General features: G+C 39.5%; 1 protein-coding gene across 12 annotated transcripts in view; it reads right to left on the bottom strand.

The window, feature by feature from the left end:
- Positions 1 to 16,874, bottom strand: part of SGIP1 (SH3GL interacting endocytic adaptor 1) — a 127,593-nt gene that overhangs the window by 72,182 nt on the left and 38,537 nt on the right. For 6 of the 12 annotated variants that reach the window (XM_089515374.1, XM_089515375.1, XM_089515377.1 and 3 more), the window contains exons 2-6: positions 13,035 to 13,098; positions 7,051 to 7,075; positions 3,174 to 3,251; positions 2,046 to 2,102; positions 1,020 to 1,074 (exon numbers count right to left, since the gene is read on the bottom strand). In XM_089515374.1, the coding sequence (XP_089371500.1) occupies positions 1,020 to 1,074; positions 2,046 to 2,102; positions 3,174 to 3,251; positions 7,051 to 7,075; positions 13,035 to 13,098 (279 nt within the window). The remainder of the gene's footprint in view (positions 1 to 1,019; positions 1,075 to 2,045; positions 2,103 to 3,173; positions 3,252 to 7,050; positions 7,076 to 13,034; positions 13,099 to 16,874) is intronic. The other 6 variants (XM_089515376.1, XM_089515385.1, XM_089515386.1 and 3 more) reach the window with 1 other exon arrangement.

The following is a 16,874-nucleotide window of genomic DNA, read 5'->3' as shown; positions in this document are numbered from 1 at the left end:
TTAATTAGTTGTAACTTTGGAATCATTATCAGTGGAAGAGATTACATTATTTAAAAATGTAGCAACCCTGAGAACCATCTAATGTAGTGGTTTGACCATTGTACGATGACTCTGGAGACCAAGGTTCGAATCTTCACTCAGCCATAGAAATCCACTGAGTGATTCTAGTTAGTCACATTCAGCCTCAGAGGAAAGTAAAAACCTCTGAACATATTTTGCCCAAAAAACTGTGTGATAGGGTCGCCATAGGGTTGCAATAAGTTGAAAATTATTTGAAGGCACACAACAACACATAGCCATGCCACTAAACCATAGTTTTTTCAGAGGTTGTAAACTAAAGGCTAGAGCAGACAGGCAGGAAAAAGTAGCTCAATCCTGCTGCCTACACAGCCCACTCCCAAGGCAAGCTGAATGTGTATGGCCTGACCACACAGCACAGCATCAGGTTGCACCAATGAGTATTTTTTTAGTTGCCTCCCCACCATACATGTGTACCATCACATGAACACACCACTGGAAACCCCAAAGTACCTCCCACATCTGCTCAGATGCCATCCCATTGGATATCTGTCCTTTGATCAGCCACACAGGGCATGCACAATGCCCCAACTGTTCAGGGCATCAGTGTGTGAGTGGTACATTGGCAAAGCACAATCATGGAGGCCCTGCCTACATGCCCTCTTCACCCATGTCCCCCTGTTGGACTGCCTGGTTTGCGTATATCGTAATCACATCAATTTGAGTTGTTGCACTTTCATTTCTTTGCCTTGCCGCAACTCTGCATGTGTGTTGGGGCATTTATCTGGAGGCATGAAAATGTACATCTTCTGTACTAAGCTGAACTATCCCTGATTCTGTTTGCTCCAGTTTTTAGCAGACTGGAGCACTGCTTCAGTCTGGTTTTTGCCTGCTTTGGAAGCATGTGTCATCTAAACACCCTGCCTTCAAAGCTGATGGAAACCGCTTTATTTTACCCATGTGCTCCACCCCTCAGTTTCAAAATTAACAGTGAAGGATATAGCCTGGTTCTTCTGGTCTGATGCTGTATCCTTCTTCATCAAGTTCAGGTGAATTCTGATGCATCAAATACAGTGAAAGAACTGATTATTTAAAGATATAAGACAGCTAGCAGTATTTCCTCTTCCCACCAATATCTCATTAATGATGGGTATACATCCAATAAACTACTGGCACACATAACGTTTTCCCAGTTGGGATGGGGTAATTTAAGTGAAGAGTCTATCCAAGAACCTGGGTTTTTTTTCAGTCAAATGCCCTGTTAATTGCTCTAGTCTCTGCACATAAATGGGAAAGTGGAGTATACACCTCCTAATTAAGTAAAGCAATGACACAAAGGTATAAAAATAAATGTTTTGAAGAAATTATGTCCAAAAAAAGGGGAGGTTTTGTGCATTTAAAAAAGTGCAGATTTCTGCTGAATTAGGTCAGAATGGATTTATGACAGAAAACATGTAAAAGAGGCATGGGCCAGAAACAGGATGATTAAGTCATCCCTGATCAGAATTATTCTGGAATATACTGCTTCCAATAATTTAGTTTCAGACACAGCTGGTTTCATTCATTGACACCTCTCTGAAATTATCTTCTTCCTTCAGTGTAGCCATATTATCCCCAGTCCCCACACACTACATTAATGGCAGTTTTAGGATGCTGGAATCAGGCAATGGTATAGGTAGGCAGAACACATATACTGTCTAGTAAATGAGAAAAGACTCCACTTTTTTCTTCAGCCTTTTGGCAAGTACAAAGACCTCTGCATATAGGGCTTAGTAGGAAAGCAAACAATCTCATGCCCAACAATTTGAAGGAGTGTTGAAACAGCAAATATCTCTGCAGCTCTTTCTTAATGTCTCTGTATTCCACCAGACGTAAGGGAACCCCCTTGCCCTCTGTGCAGTTTGTATCTCACAGGACTTATAGGTGGAACTTGACAGTGATATCAAAAAGGAAAAATTAACCAGAATTCCTTGAGAATGAGGGATGGTTTAGGGGAGTATGAATATCAAGCTATTATTCTTACTTACATATCGTTCCCAATCAATCTCTGAATAAAACCCATTTGGAGCACCATTTGTTCTCTTCTGTAATACACAGTTAAAAACAATAGGTTTCAAATAAAGGAATCAGTGTGCACATTCATTCATTTGGTAAACAGTATAACAAAACTGTAAGTTTCCAGCTGAGGATGTCAATAACCTGTAATTTGTCTAAGGTCAAGTAGGACTTTCTATTGATTAACATTAAGAAAGACAATACTACCCCATAACTGTCTTGACTTTCCTAAAACCAAGAGTACACGCCAGGACTGCAGGAAGAGACCACTATGTTACATTTTCATGGGTAAAATGTTATGGCTTATGACAAAGACAAAGGTGGGTAGGATCACAGCTCAGGGGTCTAGATGCAGAAGATCCCAGGTTGATTCCCTGGCATCCTCAGATTAAGTGCGCAGGTAACAGGTAATATGAAAGTCTATCTGAAACCCTAGCAAACAGAAGCCACTCTGAAGCACACAGTTTTGGTTCAAATGAAATAACAGTCTAATCTAGTATAAGGTAGCTTTCCATGTTCACCCCCCCCCCCCACAAAAGGCAACCTTGAACATAACCAAAAGGTAAAACAACCAAATTATTCACAAATGCAGAGGCATACAATAGAAAGATTGATTTTAAAATCCTATTCATGATAGAAAACTAGTCACAAAGCACTTACATAGCTGCACATTCAAATCAAATATTTAATGTTTAAAACAACATAAGTGGAATGAACATTTCTTAATTTCACTTCAAAATGTGCATTAGAAATGCAGTATGCAGTGTAAAATTGCAGCCAAACTTGGTATGCATGACAAGGTAAATTTTCTCCCATCTGTAGTTACTTGGATTATCATTAATTACACTGAATCAAATAAAATCTTGCTATGTATCAGAAGACACTAATAATTAGGTTCTAAACACTAAAAATACATCAGAAATACAGGAAAAATATTTGCAGTAGTTGGCTGTCTTAGTGAAAAATGCACTGAAATGAGCAGGGACAAAACTATTTTAAACATACATTTGTGCATGAGAAAACCACAAAAGCCTCTGCCAGGCTTACAGTTGCTCCAAACCAACCCCCTGGAAACTTTAAACTAATATTCATGTCCTTACCGAAACTGTTTTTCCTCCTTCCTGTGCACACTCTGGTTTGCTATTGAAGGGTGGATCATGAGGATGAGGGCTGGGTGGCTGGAATGGATTTTATTTTTTATAGAGAAAGGGTTAAAGTATTGGGAGCTTTTTTTTTTTCTTTAAGAAAGCACGAAACTACTGTACATGGAGGAAGCAAGCTCAGAATGCACTTTTCAAAGGGATTACTTGCTAATTTTAAAGTTGCCATCAGCAGACTATCATAGAGCATATGATAGGGTTCTATTCAGCAGAAAGTAGCACTTTTATAGGGATAGATATTAGTAATTGTAATGGTTTTTTCCTTAGTATAGATTCTAGAAAAGAGATCTTCATATTGCCATAAAATTCAGGAATACATGCTCAAAGAAACTTCTGTAGAGGCCACTTTCAGCTGATCTGCCAACCTTTTGCACTGGACCTTAGTATTGTAGTTTTATCATGGAATTCAGCACCTCCTTTGCAGGTGCTTCTTCATAGTGTGGTCCTGAGTATTTTTATTCAGATTTTGGCTAAAAAAGCAAAAAAGCTTTGAATCCAGGCAACATCATCTTTATCTATGTGTCAGTCCTGTTTTTACCCATAATTATATACAGCCCCTGTGGCCTCTGCAGTATTAAGAGCAAACTGATCATGTAACCAGTTGTAACATGGTGCTTAAAAGCTCTGGTTATTATTTGTTTTTCCTTTATTAACGTTATTAGAATTCTATATCCACAATTTTTAAAATTGTCATAAAACTAAAACTACATTGTACTAAACTTTACATATTGAAAATAAATCCTTGTTTTCCAGGCTCATGTCTTACAGAATAATGACCTTTTAAAAATGTAACTTTAGAAGGCATCAAGTACAATTTCCTCTCTTTCCACTTACTTTTAAGAAAAGTATAGTGTAATTTTTCTTTTTAATGAGAAATAAAGTTGGCTAATATGAGAAAACAAAGTTGCGGACAAGCTAAGTGTTTGCCAGACTCCCAACTGGTTATATCTTAATATTTTGAACTCTCTATAGACAGAAAAACAGGCTGACTGCCTTGAACATCACAAAAAAGCTGAAAACAGAAGACAGTACAACCACATTACTTGCTTGCCTGTTTGGTGAAAACTAGGGCATGGCGGCCCAAAGTAGATGTGATGTGGGAAATCTTTCATAAGATCTCCCAGTTTCATTGTTGCTGCTGCCATTGAAATGCATCAATGAGGCATCAGGATAGGATTTTGACCATAGCTACGGAGGTGGGATAGCAGAGTCAGATCCTCTCACTTATTTCTCCAGTACAGATTGCTCCGCACTCAATAGTTGCTACTAGCTGTAGATGATCCAAAACACAGAAACCTATATTGAAATAGTTTCAATTTATTTTGATAGATAGAAATGGTGTGGAAAAATTTCCACCAAAAATACTGAATGTAATACTTTAAAAACAATTGTCAGGAATATTTTCTGGTCCCTTAAAGGGCAGGATGAGAAGGGCAGTGCTATGACTCCCTTCCAAATCTCCCTATACCTTTGGATTCTTATGGCCAAGAAAAAGACATTGTGAGATCTAATAATGGCTCTTCCACTTTCAATATATTTGATCCTCAAGAAGGGAGAGGCGGAATATAAATAAATAATTATTATTATCATTATTATTATTATCATTATTATTATTATTAGACCATCTCAAATATCAAAGAGCCTTGAAGAGAAACCTTTACCAGACTCATTCTCTCTCTCTTTCTCTCTCTCTCTCTCTCTCTCTCTCTCTGTATTTCCTTTGAAATAAGGCAAACCATCCATTGTAGAAAAGCAGACTCAAAATTATGGACATTTCTACAAAGGAGAATTCTGCATTTTCTGTTCAGTACTTTGTTGTCACATTAAACTGTATATTCAGGAAAGTGAACAGATGAGGACATAACCTGTTTTCATAGGGCTTCTTTGTGATCTTTCTTTCCTCATGTTCTGACTATCAGGCCTGTAATTGTTCAAATCCACAAAATAGATGAGTCCTGGAGAGTGAACCAACATGCATGTTTTGGAGGTCTACAAGTTTTTTGTTTCTTTTTTCCTGCTGAACAGAACCTTGACCAAATTGTCAAATAAATATGTGAACCCCAAATGCTGTCTGCTTTTTCAAAGAAAAGTAAATTAAAAGTGCTTGACAGAACACAATGGGGATGCAAAAAGATCTGTGAATGCAGGGGGGGAGTGTCTCTCTAAAGCTGCGATGCTAAGCAAACCTACTTAGAATTCAGTTTTTTAAAAAAATAATTGTTTACTTGCAGCAAATCTGTTTAGGACTGAGAATTAAGGATCTTGGGTCAGAAGGTTTTTGTTTTTGTTTGTTTTTAAGTGGGTTTTAAACACACATATCAGGCAGGGCCTTTCCAGAAGATAAAACTGTCCAGCACCCTCTGGAATTAATTTTTAGTGCTGCATTTGTTTGACCCCAATCCAACACTTGTATGGAGAGAGTCCATCCCTGTATAAAGAACTGGAGACATGTAGGAAGATGTATAGTCTTGCTATGTGGAGAAGAAGTATTCAGTTCCTTTAAAAATATTTGGGACAGATGTGTAATGGAGATAAAATGGTATACTGTTTTAAGAAGGAGGAAAATTGCTCCTGTCATGGAAAGACAATCGTATAGTGTTTTAAGATGGGGAAAAATGCAGTAGAGCTTTTCTGCAGGAGAATTTTTAAAAATTAGTCTTGTTGGCATTTGCCACTTATTTTGAAAGGACTAGGCAAATATACCAACACTGGAATTATATATAGGGGGAAAGCTTTTATAAAAATGTTTTTAAAACAAATAAGGTTAGAAAACATGATCATTGGGACATAAAATAGGGCTCATCACTAATGATTCCACAAGTTTTATCAGTAACTGCGGGACTCACACAGTCCTTCCAAGTGTGAACTATTAAAACAGCAAGAGGGACATGTTAGCTGGGGGTAAGAACAGTTTCCCAGTGAAATAATACATGCTGGGGAAATGTAATGTTCAAAATACTGATGTGTTTTTTGAAGGAATAAAAAAAAATCTGGATCATGACCAATTCAACTGCTACTCATTTATTATGCAAGAAATAATCATCTGGAAAGGCCCTTAGCACTCAAATTCCTGTAATTTTAGGAGAGAAATGACATTTTGTATGACTTACAGTATTTCCATTCCACTGGTGAATATCTGTTCAAGACCACTAGTAAACTGCTCCAATTTCCCTTAGCTTCTTCACAAGATAAATTTAAACAAGAGTTTTAAAGTCAGAATCAATATAAAAGCAAATAAAATCCATATCTGAGCCCAACATTCTTCATTGCAAACTTAAAGTCTACTAGCTGAAGAGGTGCGCTTCCTACTAAAGTCCAATTCTAAGAGACTCAAAACCTAAAACCGTACATAAAAGCAACAGTGAACTCAAGAGCAACCCATCTCCTATTTCTATTTTCCATAGGTTCTTAATTGTTTTCACATTATCCATGTTTCTGTTTTACAAGTAGTAAGTGCTAAAAATACATGTTTGTAAACCTTTCACATATTTGGTTGGTATTTGTTCACTCTCATAATTATTTTATATATGAAGAATTACATGAAGAAAAATTATTTCACCATTTAAAAAAAAAATCAAAAGGAGAGTGACAGAGAGGGAGTGAGAAATATTCTCCCAGACCAACGCTTCAGACTGGATTGAAGCAAGCACTGAACATCAGCCAGTATTAGAAACTGAAAATATTAATACATCCAATATATCAAAATAGAAATAGAAAGGGTTAAATTTGCTTATGTTGATTCACAGGTTGGCGAAGCAGTTTCCATTCGACACATCTAATTTAAAAATAAATTCAGTAAAGAAGGTTCTATACTTACAGTCCCATCTCTGTCTGGTGAACCTCTGTAACAAAGTAAAATATTTACCATTACCATTACGGATCAAACAAACTACATTAATTTTTTAAAACATTTTCCTTCACTATTTGTACAGATGGGAGAACTACAAACAAAACGATCAGCAACAGAGGCTGCCTCCACACTGCAGAAATAATCCAGTTTGACACCACTTTAATTGCCTTGGCTCAATACTATAGAATTCTGGGGATTATAGTTTTGTGAGGTATTTAGCCTTCTCTGTCAGAGAGCTCTGGTCCCACAACAAACTACAAATTCCAGAATTCCATAGTATTGAGCCAAGGCAGTTAAATATGAGCTCATATTTAGTATGAAAACAAAATAATAAACAAACATAAACAGTGGGGAAAATTGAATGCTCTCCTCCTCCAAACACATACCTCATTCACTGCATATTACAAAACATCTTAACACGAAAGGCTATTCCCCAATCCTATTATGTTCTAAACCTCAGCTACGGAACAATCACCTTGACATCCATGTATGGCTGAAAAGCCAAGGCAATTCTCTAAAGACACAAAAGGATCGGGATGCTTTCTTTCTGTAAGAGCTGGCCTCCACCTACTGCTAAGGTTCTCTGTCAAATAGAGATTGCAAATGAGATTTTCTAGAGGGGATAATCCCATAAACAGTTTGAGCAGATTGTTTCAATCCTTGTCTTTCAGAGTACTAGGTTTCAGAGGAGAGAGGTAGACCATCCAAAGCTTTTCAAAAAGGGACAGGGCAACAAATAGAAAAAGGGCAACTACAGTAGCCCCTCTCAATTTGTGTGGGATCTGTTCCAGCCCCCCTCCCAAAAATGGCAACTCACAAATATTCAAGTCCCATTGAGAATAATGGCATGCGCATGGGACCACGTGTGGGTGCAGGTCGCCATTTTATCCCTCCCTACTTGTCCCTCCTGCGAAGAGCAAGACCGTAGACTCCAAGTCTACGAAAAGGGTATTTTGGATTTGAAAACAGAGGTGGAAAACTCTAGTGGGTTGATGTGTGAATTTTACACACCTGAGAACCTCTGGAAACCTCTAAGAAGAACACAAAAACAAAAACTGTGGACATTCATCTAATTCTAGTTTTATAAATGTATATTTTTCAGCGTTAAACAGCACAGCTTCCCTTCCTTTGTACCAAATCTGACTGGTAGCTCCCCCCCACCACTGCAGAAATAAAGCAGTTTGACATCACCTTAACTATCATAGTGGAATCCTGGAATTAGTAGCTTGGTGTGATACTCAGCCTGGTCTGTCAGAGAGCTCTGGTGTCTCTTCTTATTATTGCTAACTGCCCTCAAGTCGATCCTGACTCATGGTGACCCTGTGGATGAGACATCTCCAAGCCCCCCTATGTCCCACTGCTCTGCTTAAGTCCTGCAAATCCATGCCCATGACCTCCCTAGCCATCTGACATAGGGTCTTCCTCTCTTTCTACTTCCCTCTACCCTTCCTAGCATTATTGTCTTTTCTAATGAACCGTGCCTTCTCACGATGAGGCCAAAGAACGATAGCCTCAGTTTGATCATCTTGGCTGCCAGGACTGCCTCACCAAACTGCTAATCAAAGGATTCTGTAGGATAGAGCCACAGTAATTAAAGTGGAATCAAACTGCTTTATTTCTTTTCTGCAGTGTGGATACCCTCAGGGACTACTTTTTCAGCTGCTTTTAAAAAGTCCCAGTTTCTTTCTCTTCCTTTCATTTCCCTCATTGTCCCTGGCTTACTTCCACTACTGCAAGCTGAGTTCGAAGTGCAAAAGTAGTTTGCACTCAGTTAACTCAGGATGAGAGATTGGAGCAGAGGGCATAAAATCTTGCCTTTCCCAGTAGGCTCAGGCAAAAGCAAACTTCCCCAGCTCTCCAAGGGCACCTGTTCTCCTTCATTAATAACTTTTGTTATCATGACCACATTCTGATGTTGCTTGGCCACAAGTGTCCCTGTTTATCTGTGAAATGTTTAAGGGCATGCAACAATATAGGGGCCATTTGCAAACATTTAAACAGCTGAATCACTGAGTTGATCTTGGGAGTTGAGGTTCAAGTACTGCAAAAACACCCCAGAGCTGTACTTTGCTATACTTGGCTTTAAAATATGTGTTATCCTCTCAGGATACTCTCCAACTGTCCTGATTTGGCAGGGAGAGCCCTGTTCAATCCTCTGCAGTGTTGCCAATTTCGCGACTTTCACGCGAAAACGGGGACTTTTCAGAGCTTTTCGTGTGATTTTCGCGCGTGGCTCTAATTCAGTGCCTTTTCCGTGACTTTGGCCCTTTCAGCTCCAGACTGCTGGAGTGTAACAGTTTTCAGCCAATCAGAGAGAGGGCTGGAGAAAAAACTCTCTCTCTCTCAATGACTCCCTCTGAGAGCGAGGACTGAGCAAGAGCAAACCAACCAACCAACCAACTATTTGGAGGAATCATACTAACAGTTTTCAGCCAATCAGAGAGAGGACAGTGATTGCCCCCCCCCCCTCAGGCATTCAGGCTCCAGGGGAAAGCAAAGTGGCTGCTGTGTGATCATGTGAATGTGATGTCCCTGAGAGTGTGTGTGTTGCAGCCGAACACATTTCTATTTGGCACAAAGCTTCCTGAACCCCCTTCATGTCAAAATAAATATCTTAAAAGGACTGAAACATTCTTTGTTTGGTTCAATGGTGATTTTGAGGGTTGAAATAAGTTACAATTATTTTTATTCAATTATGTTTACGTTTATTTGCAAAACATCTGCCATTTTAACATTATGGGAATTTTCCAGGAATTGTGACTGAATATTCCATGTGATCTGGGGGCATTCAGCGGGTTTTGGACAAACATTTCCGGGAATTATCTTCGAGGCTTGTTGGCAACACTGATCCTCTGTCATCTTACTTTTTCAGCTACTTTTTAGACATCCCAATTTCTGTCTCCTCCTCAAACTTTCTCCTTTTATATCCAGTTTAATTCAGTTGCTGCACACTGAGTTCAAAGTGCAAAAGTAGTTTGCATTCAGCTCAGCAAAAGGAAGAATGACAGAAGGGGTGAAATCTTGTCCTTCTCTGTAGGCCCATGAGTTTCTTCTGTATTCTTTTTCAGGCTTTCTTGAACTCAGTATAGAAACTCCTGGGTTTTGTTGATTAAAACTATAGCCGGCCCTTCACATTCACGGGGGGTTAGGGGTGCAAGATCCCCACAAAAGTAGAAAAAACATGAATATATGGAGAAGGCAGAAGCAACAGGCATGCACATGCTCCTCTCCGCCCCACCCCGCCCCAATGCATGCATGCCCCTCATCTTCCTCCATGTTTTGGCTGACTGAGGGATGCCGGCCAAAGCACGGGGGAAGGCTGTGCCCATATGCACCTCCTTCCCTCCTCCCCTGTGCTTTGGCTGGCTGAAGCATGCTGGCCAAACCATGGGGAAAGGTAGGAGAGGCATGCATGTACCCTTCCCAGCTGCTCCCTCCCTCCTTGGATTTTTTAAAGGGAAAAGCTTGGGAGGGAGGAAGAGGGGCACACCCACCCTTCCTGGCTGTGTCACAGATAAATTCGTGAATAATCAAATCTGCAAATGTTAAACCCATGAAAGTGGAGGGCTGATTGTAGCTTCCTCATTAACAACTTTTACCCTCTTATTGCCTGGCTGTTTGCATCCTGGTTTTCCTCTGTGAAATATTTCACAGAATGCAAAGGCTCAGAAAACTGCTGCAAACTCCTGCAGCCTCTCCTAGCTTGAGTGTTCTTCCTTATTAATAACTTTTGCAATCTTGACCACACTCTGATATCTTTAAGTGCATGTGGTCTCTGTTTTGATCTCTGAAATGTTGGAATTTATGATCTTGATGGGGTAGGCAGTACATGGTGGGTAAGATCAGTGGATCTTAGACTGTGGTCTGCAGGCTCTGATATTCTCATGGGGTGCTGTGAAGGCATGAAAGCTGCTCAACCCACTTCCTCCTCACAGTGGAGCAACTGTCTGAGCATTGCCTGGGCCTGAGCATTGCCATTCAATCTCCTCCTGCCACAAACTGGCAGGAAGAACTAGGAGAAAGGTCTTCCCTCATCCTACAGCACCTCTGAAGAAAGGTTTAACAAATGATGTGACTGTCAATGGCTCAGTTTGTTGTTGTTGTTGTTATGGAGACCCTAAGGTGAACCTATCAGGGGGTTTTCTTGGCAAGTTTCTTCAGAGGGGCTTTGCCATTGCCATCCTCTGAGGCTGAGAAAGTGCGACTTGCCCAAGGTCACCCAGTGGCTTTATGTGGCCAAGCCAGGACATGAACCCTGTTCTCCAGAGTCATATTCCAATGCTTAAACCACTTCATCACACTTGCTAAGGTATTGTTGCTGTTGTTATTGTTATTTGGGGAGGGGTTCAATCTTGGGTTAAGTCTTGGAGATCCAGAGGAGGAAAAGATATTTACAGAGTGTTCCTGATAAAAAAAATGGTTAAGAACCACTGGGTTAGATAGTACCATTGATTGTTCTCTAAAGGAAAGAATCTTTCGCTATAACACTGGACTGTGTGAAGTTCTCTTGAGAATGGAATCTGTAGAAAATATAAGGAGACCTAGCTAGGAGGAGGAGGACAGGTAGCACATTTAGCAATTAGAAGAAGGATTCAGCAACCTATATTTCATTATATTACAAAAATGCACACCTCCAGGTGCAGAGTTATTATGCCAGTGAAGGAGAAATAATTAAATAAGTGGATACTATGGGATGCATGCTTGTCATTTGCCTAGTATGCCTACATCAGAAATGTAACCCTTTTGATTAATGACTTAGAATGCTATGGTGCTTTGCTACTTTCCACGAAGAAATGTATAAATGCTTGGATTTTTGTCATGCTAATTGTTGTCTGCTCTGTGGAAGTGATTCCCCAAGCACTCTTTTGCTGCATCAAGTAAAGAAAAACTTTGGACCCCTCCCCTTGGTGTGATTCTAGTTTGGCATAAGGTGCACCAGGACATGAACCACAAATTGGCTTAGGAACAACAAACTCAAATGTTTTCATAATCTCAGCCAAGTCATGAAGTGCAAGGATGGATTAGTACTTGGACGGGAGACTGCCACTGAATCCCAGGTGCTGTAGGGTGTATTTCAGAGGCACGAACTGGCAAAACCATTTCTGAGTATTCCTTGCCTAAGAAATTCCTATGAAAGCCATGGGGTGGCTATAAAGCGACAAGCAATTTGAAGGCACACACACAGGAGTGGGCAACTGCCAGCAGTTGGTGGTGCATCTAACCCATGGAGGACCCTGGAGGATCTTACTCATTTTCCCCTCCCCAACATACTGGGAATGCAGAAACATTGGCGGGATACAAACCGCCGCTTTGCGGCGCTTCCCCGCCGCCGCCGTTTGCTCCGCGCGGGAGCTGCAGCAGTCAAACCGCGCGGCTCCCGCGCGGAGCAAAAAAGAAGCTCCATTTTGGAGCGTCTTCTTGCGGCGCCTCTATGACATCACGAGGCGCCTGGCGCGGACTCGCGACGTCATAGGCGCCGTGACACGTCTGGACGCTATGCGTCCAGTACGTAAAGATGGCGGCGCCCATGTGGAAGGGGCGCCGCCATCTTGTACGTATTGTATACGTACTAGGGTTAGGGGGGTGCAGAAGCACCGCCCCTTCCTAACCCTAGTACGTATACAATACGTACTATATGGCGGTATGTATCCCGCCATTGTAAAGCATGTAAGGATGGCAATAAATGAGATGAGGATGAGTTGAGAAGAAAAATGTTAGTTGTGTGTTTCATAAATGAAGCCACATATAAGCAATCTGAAGTTCTGCCCCCACTCCAAAATACCATGAGGTTCAAAGTCTAAAATTACATACCTTGACTACTGTTTCTTTGCTAATTTTTCTCCATTGTATGTCAAATATTACTTTTCATGAGACACTAACTTTTATTTTATTTGGGGTTTTATTTTGTCTTTCAAGACTGACTCCCATTTCCTTTCACTCTATAAACTTACGTGGAATCAGTGTCCTTTTCTTTCTTCCGTATTCCAAAGGCCTTCCTTGTACGTTTTTTCAGTCCTGTAGAGAGAAAAAAGAAAACATGCATTTGGATAAATCTGGTAATTTTTAAAATTTGTCTTAACTTGATTAAAAGAATTGAGCTAGAAGGTACAATAAAAAGATTTTAAAATAAGCAAAATTAACATTACACCATAGCAAATAAAACACTTTAGGTTTCTTTGCAGTTTGCTAAAAAGCAGAAAACAATTTTAGATGTAGAACAATTTTAGAGACACTTAAGGATTTTTAATTTTCTCCACAAAAGGAATTAGCACATGGCACTGTCAAGTCGGAAATGGTTTGCATGCAGTGATAATTGGCTTTGTTGTTGTTATTGTTGACATCTCAAAATATCAGATGCAACTGCCCTTACAGAAACTGAGCATCCTAGTGTAGACCTTTTAAAAAATCAGAAATATTCTACAAATTTGTGTTTGGGGATTTTTTTAAAAAAACATTCAGACTAATGGAGGTTTTGACATCCAGTTCCTATCCAATAAATTTATTTGCCTTATTAGTGCTGTTCTCTTACCACACACTCACCCCCTCCCACACAATAATGTATTAATAACAATATCCTTGTGCTACAAATATTCACCTGATCACATGCATTTATACATAGTCATGGGAGATAGATCATTACCAAAGAACTCAAAGATTTATACATATTATATAAAAATCAGAAGGGAATCATACTTTCTTGAGCACAAAACTCTGTTGCTACAGCTATACCTGTTCCTTGCCACTAATAATCAGCTTACTGCAAAAACACACCCACATTTCCTGCTCATACCTCCACAGAGCCTGTGCAGCGCTAACATCCTGCTGAGGGAAAGAGTATCATCAGCACAACTGACACCATAGCCAAGTAATAATCCAGTGTCATAAGCACTATTCATAAAAAGGATGCTTAGTCAAATGACACTATTGCAAAAACTACAAATAAAATGCATACCTTGAACAGCCCTTCCTATCTTAGTATGAGCTACTTTGCTAATTGCCACATAACAAATCCAGGTCTGCTACAGTACATCATCCTGGCAGACAGTAAAGATCAATCTTGGCTCCCTAACACACAATATTTTTTCTGCAAACACAGGTTTGTTGTATTTACACACTGAATTTTTAAATGAAACTGCAAAAATACATGCACATTTGGTATACATAACATGAAACAGTATTTCACGTGTAAAGCTTTTTTACTGTATTCCAGACTCAGCATGCAGTATAAGCCCATGCCAGATTCATACCTGATGCCTAATGGCACAACATCTGTCTCTCATATACTTCCATTAATTGGCTTAAATGGGAACTCTTAACCTTACAGCAGGGAGGACAGTACTTTACAGAGAAAACAACTGAGCATGGTATGAATAGTCTAACTTTGCACATAAGGATGTCTCATACTAAAGGTAAATCCATGAGGTAGAGAAGGCTACCCATTCCACTACTTTCTTGTTGTGCTGAGACTACAACTTTCACCAATCCTCAGCCACCATGACCACTGCCTGGGAATGATGGGAAGTGTTATCCAACATATCTGGAAGTTGACTAAAGGGGTGTTTTAACATGCTGGCATTTTCCAGAAAAAAACCAATAGTGATTAAAAGTTAAAAAGGTGTCTCCCAGGATGTTCACTACTTCCTTCAGAAATCTGCTAACACAAAGTATATCACGTATTGCAATTATCCTTCAAAAAGTAATGATAGGAATGGTAAGTATATCATTACTTGAGATAGAAGAGAACCTAGCTGTCTTTTTAAGTAACCCGCCTTGATTACCTTGGGAAAAGGTGGGATATAAATAATAATAATAATAATAATAATAATAATAGGCATCTCAAGCTTCTTCAAACTGTTTTCCAGGAGCAATAATTATTTTTTCCTCATTGTTTTCACAATGGATTTATTGTAGATGTTTTAATGCTATGAATCACAGCATTATCGCTCTCCCCCCCCCTCCCTCGGTACACCAAGTTCTTTTTGAAAATGTCTGCTACACTATGAAAATGCTGAAGAGTCTTTGGATATAGTTATTCCTCCAACTACATCCAAACAGAAAGGACATATAAGCTACTGCCCTGCAAATAGGAAGTGACATTTAACTACAAGAGAATGATCACTTCTGGCAATTGAGACACTGAAGGTAAGCCAGTAATGAAGAACAGCAGGAAGTGTACAGCAGCTGTATCACTAGATAGTAGAATTGCAAAAATAATTATCTATAAAATAATTCCATCTTTGGTCCTCTATAGCACAGTGTTTTGTGTATATGCACAAAAAATCATAAAGATGATAACACTAACAAATCCAATAGTGATAATGGTTTTATCTTTAATTTGTTATCAGCCAAAGCAGCTATCAAAACATTTACTGCAGATTAGCAAAATGTTCATTTAAGAGAAAGAGAAATCAAGCAAGTCTCTGCCACAGCTACGAAATGAGAGAAACCAGCTACAACCAATCCCCAGTTCCCCTGCAACTGTGTTGGTGAAGGAAAGTAAAATAATAATATCTATAATACAAAAAACATGGATACTTTTATTGGGTTAACCAAAATGTATAAAATACATGTTGCAAGGTTTTGAAGCTCCACTGGCTTTTTCATCAGGCAAAGGTGTTAAAAATCATACAGGAGAAAGCAAAATATAGTTAGGCTAGTCACACACCTGCATTTTGTCAAGAAGTTGTGGTGGTGGTTCTCAGTTATGATAGGATGGAGGTTTATAATTAGTTAAGATGGCAATGAAGATCTGTGACTAACATCTTATTTTTCTCTCTTGTATGATTTCTAGCACCTTTACCTGATGAAGAAGCCAGTGGAGCTGCGAAAGCTTGCACCATGTATTTTGATTGGTCACATAAAGATATCGCTGTTTTATGGATTTTAGATGTTATTGCACTTCGCTATATGCCTAACACGACTACCCCTGGGCATGTTTTCTGGACTGCAAAAGAACCACACATCAATGAAATGATCACCACAGCTAGACAAAGTAAAAGGAGAATTGGCCTGAGTTCTCTGCTCTATCGCTCACTCTTTCTGTGAGCTTACACTGTAGAATGCCCACTCCTGATCTCACACTTTCTCTTTCAAGGAAATCATTGCCACAGAAAAAGAGACAGAAGAGTACTAATAAATAAACCAATAAATAAGAACACCACTACAAACAACATAACCATTCACTGTCTTTAGAAGATCAACCATTTGCCTTTTGTCTTGTGAGACCTTCAGCACAATAATTCTTATGTCATGAATGGTAAATCAAGACCACACTATACTATTTGCTCATACAAGACACTGTCAGGTTTTAGACAACCTAAATCCTTGCCCACTTCCATATTTAAGCCCTTTAGAGTCCTGGGTTCTGACTAATGTTCTACAAGTTGATTTTTACTCACACGATGTGATTTTACATTCTTCACCTGTCTCTTGTGTTGTCTTATACCTTCAGATCTGTTCTAGGGGGCATATAATACATTGCTTAATTATACATTTGTTACTGGTGTTATTGAGTTTGGATTTATATAAGTTTTGGGTGCTAAGCAATCAAAAATCATGACCCCTGACTGACCCCATCACAGCCGCCATTATCCCAAAAGCGAGCTGACCACATAGCCAGGCAGCCTTGCAAGGCATGGCTATAGCAAAAGATAGATTTAAACCTTAAGAAACCAGTTCTGGGAGTTGCCCTACCAGTTTCGCAGGCAACCTGAAAGAATGAGGACAAAGGAAATTTGCCTCTCCTATTGATGGCATTAAGTACTCAGCCATCTAGATAGTAGTCCTCTTTG

This window comes from Sceloporus occidentalis, unplaced genomic scaffold, assembly GCF_023333645.1.
Source record: "Sceloporus occidentalis isolate IW3139 unplaced genomic scaffold, rSceOcc1.0.p SCAF_3, whole genome shotgun sequence".
Taxonomy (NCBI): Eukaryota; Metazoa; Chordata; class Lepidosauria; order Squamata; family Phrynosomatidae; genus Sceloporus; species Sceloporus occidentalis.
Note: the sequence above shows the minus strand (reverse complement) of the source record. Positions and strands in the feature narration are given on the sequence as shown.